This window comes from Caretta caretta, chromosome 8 (genome assembly GCF_965140235.1).
Source record: "Caretta caretta isolate rCarCar2 chromosome 8, rCarCar1.hap1, whole genome shotgun sequence".
In the NCBI taxonomy this organism is placed as follows: Eukaryota; Metazoa; Chordata; order Testudines; family Cheloniidae; genus Caretta; species Caretta caretta.
The window spans coordinates 78,828,535-78,837,440 of NC_134213.1; the positions used below are offsets into that span (position 1 = coordinate 78,828,535).

Below are 8,906 nucleotides of genomic sequence, written 5' to 3' on the forward strand. Positions count from 1 at the left end.
ACTCTTTCATTGGCCATCCAATGAGACAAGACCGGGCTGAAGGAGAGGAAGTGTAAAAGAATGCTGTGCTCCCTGGAAGAAATTGAAGATGATCCAAAGGACTCACAGGAGGGATGAGGAAACTGAGCAGCCTTGTGTGGAGCTGTTTAATATTTTCCCATAGATTTGTATATCTCTTGTGATTGTTTAGAAGTGCTTCTGTAAAGCCTGTGTGTTCCTTGTTTTAACTGTCACAAAAATCTCTGAAGGGTGAAACACTCATTCTGAGCAGTGTTGGGGAAGGGGACTTCACTGGCACCTGGAGAATTTAAGGTCTACAGCATTTATTTCTCTGATATATCAAATTCCACAGCCATCAGCCAAACCATAATCTCCCTCCCATACACCCGCTCTCTCCTCATTGACCACCACTCCCCTAGTCCCCATGGTTGAGGCTGGTGGCACTGCAGAGGTTAAAAATCACACACATTGTAATGCAGGCATGTTTCCTAAAATGGCAGAAGCTCATGGGCTGGATCAGAACTTAGTGACTAAGGAGGAAAGCCCAGCAGCTAAGGACTGGATGGGAGGAGAGTGGGCAGGCTATTCCTGATGTGAGGCAAAAAACTGGCCTTGAGCTAAAAATTGGATGAGGACTCCAGTCTGCCAGAGGCCGTTGGTAGGAGGACAGACCTGACCTGGGTACATGCGTTAACTGGAGCCCAGCAGCTGGCCGTTAGATGGTGAGAGGGCTGTTGCTGCTGGGAACCTGCCTGTAAAGAAGGGGGTTGAAGGCTGAGTTGAGTGGGACTGAAGGCACTATTGTGTTGATGTTATATTGGACTGGACTACGGGACTCTGTTACCCGGGAAGAAGATGAATGCTTTGAAGTAGCTTGGCCAGAGGGCCAAGTTACCTCTATGGCTGGAGCAGGCTGAAGATCATTGTTGGGAAACTGAGGAAGAGTGCTTGGGATGGTCAGTCTTGTAACAGAGACCATCACTGCTTCTGAGCCATGGACCTATCTGAAGAAGCAGCAATGTCATGGGGAGATATTGCCATGTAACCCCCTTTGACCTGCTGCACAGCCTCACCTACCAATTTCCATAGTCTTACTCCCCTCTCCACTGCAGTAATACAGTAGCACCAAGTAGCATTCCAGCCATGTGAGTGCCATCCCCTTCCTGAAATAGATCAAAGCACTACCCTATTTAAATTTAAGAATGTCATCCAGCCCTATGTAGAAAGTAATCTTATTGCAGCACAGCATATACAGCCAACTGTACAAAACCTGGGGAATGCTATTTTCCATTACAGTGGAAGAAGGAAGTAAGGCCGTGCATAGAATGCACTTGTGGACTCTTGCACGCACAAAGTTTTTATATTGCTATTACAGCTGATGTAGCTATATCTTATCAGTAACCTAACTGCACTTTGGAAAGACTGAAAATGCTTTTGCAAAGCTATTTTAAGAGACAAAGTTCACCCAGATAGCAGGGTCAACCGTAAGTATACTAGTGGCTTTAGCAAGACATTCTTGGTACCTTGATCACCTGAACACACACCATGCCCACAAGATAGAGATTTAGCAAAAAAAAAAAAAGTTTAAGCATAAAATGGGGTGGCTTTCATTTTCCAGGTTTCAGAGTAGTCTCTAAGGTGCCACAAGTACTCCTTTTCTTTTTTCATTTTCCAGTTATTGCTTCCATTCCCCACTTTTCATCTTCCATTCTCTCACCCCACTTCCCCCTTAATTGTTTTGTTCTCCTCCCTTATGTCAGTTCTGTTCCCGTTTATCTTTCTCTACTCTTTCCTCTGGATCCTATCTTCCGGTGTCTCTAGTATTTCCCCCATCTCTTCCCTACCCAAAGGAATCAGACTGGCTCACAGCGATAGCACAAAATCAAGTGGAATTATTAAAAATAATTCTCCTCATGATGTTTAATGGGGTCTGTTCCTTTAAATCATGCACACAATGGCTTCAGCCCTCCACCACAGGTGTTACAGTTATGCAGTGATACAGTTAACGGCTCATCGTTTGCATTACAAACCTTGATTAATAGTAGAAATGGGCAAAAAGAGGTGATGTGTGGACTACGTTTAGGTTATTGTTTGAGTTGAAACAATCATTTCTTACTTTGAGGTTCAATGGTTCCTAAATCATGGAAGTATTTTTATGAGAGTTTGACTCCAAATGGCTGAAAACAGATTTGCAGCTGCATTTTCTGCATGAAGAAGCTTCTTGGGTTGCAGCATTCCTGGGAAACTTCTTTCACTCATGCTCTTTAGTCTCCACTAAAAATGCAGTACTTGGCTGTCTATGAACCAGCAATCAGATGAGGACCAGCATGAAGCTTTTTCCTGCCTCAACACATCCTCCAACTGGGTGCACATCTAAACCAACTGTTAGCTGGCTGCTTCCTCTGGATGCCATGACATGCATGAGAGCTGAATTATAAAGATGTTCACCGTATGGGCAGCTGCAGGAAACCTCACTGTACATCTTCTTTTGCATATAGATTTAAGACCTTATCTCATTAAATTTAATTACAGCTTTTTCATTATAGTGTACACATAGACTATGTAATCAAGTGGCATAAAGCTTTAAGTGGCATGAGTTTAGGGTGTATATATGCAGTACATACAGTGTCCTTTTAGAGTATGTCTACACTACGGAATAAGGTCGAATTTATAGAAGTCAGTTTTTTAGAAATCGGTTTTATATATTCGAGTGTGTGTGTCCCCACAGAAAATGCTCTAAGTGCATTAAGTGCATTAACTCGGCGGAGCGCTTCCACAGTACCGAGGCTAGAGTCGACTTCCGGAGCGTTGCACTGTGGGTAGCTATCCCACAGTTCCCGCAGTCTCCGCTGCCCATTGGAATTCTGGGTTGAGATCCCAATGCCTGATGGGGCTAAAACATTGTCGCGGGTGGTTCTGGGTACATATTGTCAGGCCCCCGTTCCCTCCCTCCCTCCGTGAAAGCAAGGGCAGACAATCATTTCGCGCCTTTTTTCCTGAGTTACCTGTGCAGACGCCATACCATGGCAAGCATGGAGCCCGCTCAGGTAACCGTCACCGTATGACTCCTGGGTGCTGGAAGACGTGGTACTGCATTGCTACACAGTAGCAGCAACCCATTGCCTTGTGGCAGCAGACAGTGCAATAGGACTGGTAGCCGTCATCGTCATGTCCGAGGTGCTCCTGGTCGCCTGTGTGAGGTCGATCAGGAGTGCCTGGGCAGACATGGGCGCAGGGACTAAATTTGGAGTGACTTGACCAGGTCATTCTCTTTAGTCCTGCAGTCAGTCCTATTGAACCGTCTTATGGTGAGCAGGCAGGCGATACGGATTGCTAGCAGTCGTACTGTACCATCTTCTGCCAGGCAGGCAAGAGATGAGGATTGCTAGCAGTCGTACTGTACCATCTTCTGCCAAGCAGCCATGAGATGTGGATGGCATGCAGTCCTTCTGCACCATCTGCTGCCAGCCAAAGATGTAAAAGATAGATGGAGTGGATCAAAACAAGAAATAGACCAGATTTGTTTTGTACTCATTTGCCTCCTCCCCCGTCTAGGGGACTCATTCCTCTAGGTCACACTGCAGTCACTCACAGAGAAGGTGCAGCGAGGTAAATCTAGCCATGTATCAATCAGAGGCCAGGCTAACCTCCTTGTTCCAATAAGAATGATAACTTAGGTGCACCATGTCTTATTGGAACCCTCCGTGAAGTCCTGCCTGAAATACTCCTTGATGTAAAGACACCCCCTTTGTTGATTTTAGCTCCCTGAAGCCAACCCTGTAAGCCGTGTCGTCAGTCGCCCCTCCCTCCGTCAGAGCAACGGCAGACAATCGTTCCGCGCCTTTTTTCTGTGCGGACGCCATACCAAGGCAAGCATGGAGGCTGCTCAGCTCACTTTGGCAATTAGGAGCACATTAAACACCACACGCATTATCCAGCAGTATATGCAGCACTGGAACCTGGCAAAGCGATACCGGGCAAGGAGGCGACGTCAGCGCGGTCACGTGAGTGATCAGGACATGGACACAAATTTCTCTGAAAGCATGGGCCCTGCCAATGCATGCATCATGGTGCTAATGGGGCAGGTTCATGCTGTGGAACGCCGATTCTGGGCTTGGGAAACAAGCACAGACTGGTGGGACCGCATAGTGTTGCAGGTCTGGGACGATTCCCAGTGGCTGCGAAACTTTCGCATGCGTAAGGGCACTTTCATGGAACTTTGTGACTTGCTTTCCCCTGCCCTGAGGCGCATGAATACCAAGATGAGAGCAGCCCTCACAGTTGAGAAGCGAGTGGCGATAGCCCTGTGGAAGCTTGCAACGCCAGACAGCTACCGGTCAGTTGGGAATCAATTTGGAGTGGGCAAATCTACTGTGGGGGCTGCTGTGATGCAAGTAGCCCACGCAATCAAAGATCTGCTGATATCAAGGGTAGTGACCCTGGGAAATATGCAGGTCATAGTGGATGGCTTTGCTGCAATGGGATTCCCTAACTGTGGTGGGGCCATAGACGGAACCCATATCCCTATCTTGGCACCGGAGCACCAAGCCGGCGACTACATAAACCGCAAGGGGTACTTTTCGATAGTGCTGCAAGCTCTGGTGGATCACAAGGGACGTTTCACCAACATCAACGTGGGATGGCCGGGAAAGGTGCATGACGCTCGCATCTTCAGAAACTCTGGTCTGTTTCAAAAGCTGCAGGAAGGGACTTTATTCCCAGACCAGAAAATAACTGTTGGGGATGTTGAAATGCCTATATGTATCCTTGGGGACCCAGCCTACCCCTTAATGCCATGGCTCATGAAGCCATACACAGGCAGCCTGGACAGTAGTCAGGAGCTGTTCAACTACAGGCTGAGCAAGTGCAGAATGGTGGTAGAATGTGCATTTGGACGTTTAAAGGCGCGCTGGCGCAGTTTACTGACTCGCTTAGACCTCAGCGAAACCAATATTCCCACTGTTATTACTGCTTGCTGTGTGCTCCACAATATCTGTGAGAGTAAGGGGGAGACGTTTATGGCGGGGTGGGAGGTTGAGGCAAATCGCCTGGCTGCTGGTTACGCGCAGCCAGACACCAGGGCGGTTAGAAGAGCACAGGAGGGCGCGGTACGCATCAGAGAAGCTTTGAAAACCAGTTTCATGACTGGCCAGGCTACGGTGTGAAAGTTCTGTTTGTTTCTCCTTGATGTAACCCCCCGCCCCTTGGTTCACTCTACTTCCCTGTAAGCTGACCACCCGCCCCTCCTCCCTTCAATCACCGCTTGCAGAGGCAATAAAGTCATTGTTGCTTCACATTCATGCATTCTTTATTCATTCATCACACAAATAGGGGGATGACTACCAAGGTAGCCCAGGAGGGGTGGTGGAGGAGGGAAGGAAAATGCCACACAGCACTTTAAGCACAGCACTTTAAAAGTTTACAACTTTAAAATTTATTGAATGACAGCCTTCTTTTTTTTGGGCAATCCTCTGTGGTGGAGTGGCTGGTTGGCCGGAGGCCCCCCACCGTGTTCTTGGGCGTCTGGGTGTGGAGGCTATGGAACTTGGGGAGGAGGGCGGTTGGTTACAGAGGGGCTGCAGTGGCAGTCTGTGCTCCAGCTGCCTTTGCTGCAGCTCAACCATACACTGGAGCATACACTGTCTTCAGCCCACCACTTACTCTCTTCAGCCCACCACTTACTCTCTTCAGCCCACCACCTCTCCTCCCGGTCATTTTGTGCTTTCCTGCACTCTGACATTATTTGCCTCCACACATTCGTCTGTGCTCTGTCAGTGTGGGAGGACAGCATGAGCTCGGAGAACATTTCATCGCGAGTGCGTTTTTTTTTCTTTCTAAGCTTCACTAGCCTCTGGGAAGGAGAAGATCCTGTGATCATTGAAACACATGCAGCTGGTGGAGAAAAAAAAAGGGACAGCGGTATTTAAAAAGACACATTTTATAAAACAGTTGCTACACTCTTTCAGGGTAAACCTTGCTGTTAACATTACATACATAGCACATGTGCTTTCGTTACAAGGTTGCATTTTGCCTCCCCCCACTGCGTGACTACCCCCTCAACCTTACCCCCTCCCTGTGGCTAACAGCGGGGAACATTTCTGTTTAGCCACAGGCAAACAGCCCAGCAGGAATGGGCTCCTCTGAGTGTCCCCTGAAGAAAAGCACTCTATTTCAACCAGGTGACCATGAATTATATCTCACTCTCCTGAGGATAACACAGAGAGATAAAGAACGGATGTTGTTTGAATGCCAGCAAACATACACTGCAATGCTTTGTTCTACAATGATTCCCGAGTACGTGTTACTGGTCTGGAGTGGTAAAGTGTCCTACCATAAAGGACGCAATAAGGCTGCCCTCCCCAGAAACCTTTTGCAAAGGCTTTAGGACTACATCTAGGAGAACCGCGAATGCCAGAGCAAAGTAATCCTTTCACATGCTTGCTTTTAAACCATATATAGTATTTTAAAAGGTACACTCACCAGAGGTCCCTTCTCCGCCTGCTGGGTCCAGGAGGCAGCCTTGGGTGGGTTCGGGGGGAACTGGCTCCAGGTCTAGGGTGAGAAACAGTTCCTGGCTGTCGGGAAAACCGGTTTCTCCACTTGCTTGCTGTGAGCTATCTACAACCTCCTCCTCATCATCATCTTCTTCGTCCCCAAAACCTGCTTCCGTATTGCCTCCATCTCCATTGAAGGAGTCAAACAACATGGCTGGGGTAGTGGTGGCTGAACCCCCTAAAATGGCATGCAGCTCATCATAGAAGCGGCATGTTTGGGGCTCTGACCCGGAGCGGCCGTTCGCCTCTCTGGTTTTCTGGTAGGCTTGCCTCAGCTCCTTCAGTTTCACGCGGCACTGCTTCGGGTCCCTGTTATGGCCTCTGTCCTTCATGCCCTAGGAGATTTTGACAAAGGTTTTGGCATTTCGAAAACTGGAACGGAGTTCTGATAGCACGGATTCCTCTCCCCAAACAGCGATCAGATCCCGTACCTCCCGTTCGGTCCATGCTGGAGCTCTTTTGCGATTCTGGGACTCCATCATGGTCACCTGTGCTGATGAGCTCTGCATGGTCACCTGCAGCTTGCCACGCTGGCCAAACAGGAAATGAGATTCAAAAGTTCACGGTTCTTTTCCTGTCTACCTGGCCAGTGCATCTGAGTTGAGAGTGCTGTCCAGAGCGGTCACAATGGAGCACTCTGGGATAGCTCCCGGAGGCCAATACCATCGAATTGTGTCCACAGTACCCCAAATTCGAGCCGGCAACGTCGATTTAAGCGCTAATCCACTTGTCAGGGGTGGAGTAAGGAAATCGATTTTAAGAGCCCTTTAAGTCGAAATAAAGGGCTTCATTGTGTGGACGGGTGCAGGTTTACATCGATTTAACGCTGCTAAATTCGACCTAAAGTCCTAGTGTAGACCAGGGCTTAATTTGACCTGGCCATTCAGACATGCGGTGTACATGCAGTATGATACTGCTACTAAATCACAGCAGTTTCATACAGTTCTGTATTATGGCTTTCCAACTATTTTATACACCCATTTTCTGTACCAGTGTAATTATTTTTGTGTATTTCTTGAAAGCATCTAACCAAATCCTAGAAAAATAAGTGGATGTCATCCAAAGTTTCATCTTAAGTCACAGTAGATTTGTTGCAGTTTCTGTGATAACCACTTTCTTCTTTTACTTTAAAGCACACATGGTTGCATTTATTAGGCAAACTGCTGTTATTAACCCGAATCCTAGCAACACTATATTCAATATTACAAGTGAGATGATCCATTGCAGGAACCAATGTCACTGTTTGTGCTGTATTAGATATATCAGAGTGAAAAGAGGCTTAATCAATGGCATGTACAGCCACATAGATGATGGTGATATTTTCTGTTGCAAAAGCTTCTGGTTTAAATACAAATATTTTCTGCTATCCAGCATGCTGAGGTGTCAGAGGGCAGGTATGCACCAGAATAGCATTATCAAAGTTGCCTCTTACTTTCAGAGGTCTTTCACTTGTTCTTATTTAGAAACTTGCAGCTGAAAATGGAAATATGTCAACAGAAATTATACAGCATGTATTTAACCCTGTAATTAAAACTGTTGATCTGTTCCTTTAGAAGCAGTCAAATTGTTAGCAGCATAAGTGAGCGCCTATTCCAGTTACCCTATTCAACCATCTGAACAGTGAAGGTTGCATGCTGGACAGATCCCATAACAGAACACTTGCTCTGCTAACTTGAGGGAGACTTGAGGAAGCACTTGTGAACTCGAAATCTCACTGAAAACAAAGATTCATGATATTGAATTTAATAGCCAGTATGGGTTAATCCTGTCCTCACCCAAAGCCTCACAGCCCTACTAACATCACTGAATTCAGTCTACAATGAAGAAGTAAAATTACAGTAAAATTATTGAGTCAAAAGCTTTCACTCTTCACTCCACGCTCTCCCTTCACAGTTGGAGACCACATGGCTCCCTTTTGTGGCTGCTCAGAAAGCAATACGACACTATAGTCAAGGTAAGACCTCCCATCACAATTGCAAGCACCACTTCTGCAATTCTTTCAAAATCCATTGGCCAAGTCAGTCCAAAATCACCCCAAAATCAGGAATGAAATCCTGGCTCCATTGAAGTTAATGGCAAAACTCCTACTGATGTCAATAGAATCAGATTTCCCCAGGGACTTGTGTGGTGTACTATGTTTCAGGCTGAGTGACAGGAATGACTCATATAGGTTATTTATGGGTGAACTCTGGTTCGTAATCACATTTTATTCATACTAAAACAACAGAAATATTGGGTCAAATTCTTGGAGTTTCTTCACTTGCTCTCATACTTCAGAAGCGTGTTAGTTTGCACAGGCAAAACCTGTACTGACATTTAAAAAGGCATGTTTTCTCTGTACAAAATGGTTGT

General features: G+C 46.7%; 1 protein-coding gene across 1 annotated transcript; it reads right to left on the reverse strand.

The window, feature by feature from the left end:
- Positions 1 to 690: 690 nt before the first annotated feature.
- Positions 691 to 7,312, reverse strand: LOC142073133 (uncharacterized). Its single transcript, XM_075131987.1, has 3 exons — positions 6,481 to 7,312; positions 5,683 to 5,892; positions 691 to 752 (listed from the first exon to the last, which is right to left on the reverse strand). The coding sequence occupies exons 1-3, from the start codon at positions 6,884 to 6,886 to the stop codon at positions 691 to 693; spliced, it is 678 nt and encodes a 225-aa protein (XP_074988088.1). The 5' UTR covers positions 6,887 to 7,312.
- Between the last annotated feature and the right edge of the window lie 1,594 nt (positions 7,313 to 8,906).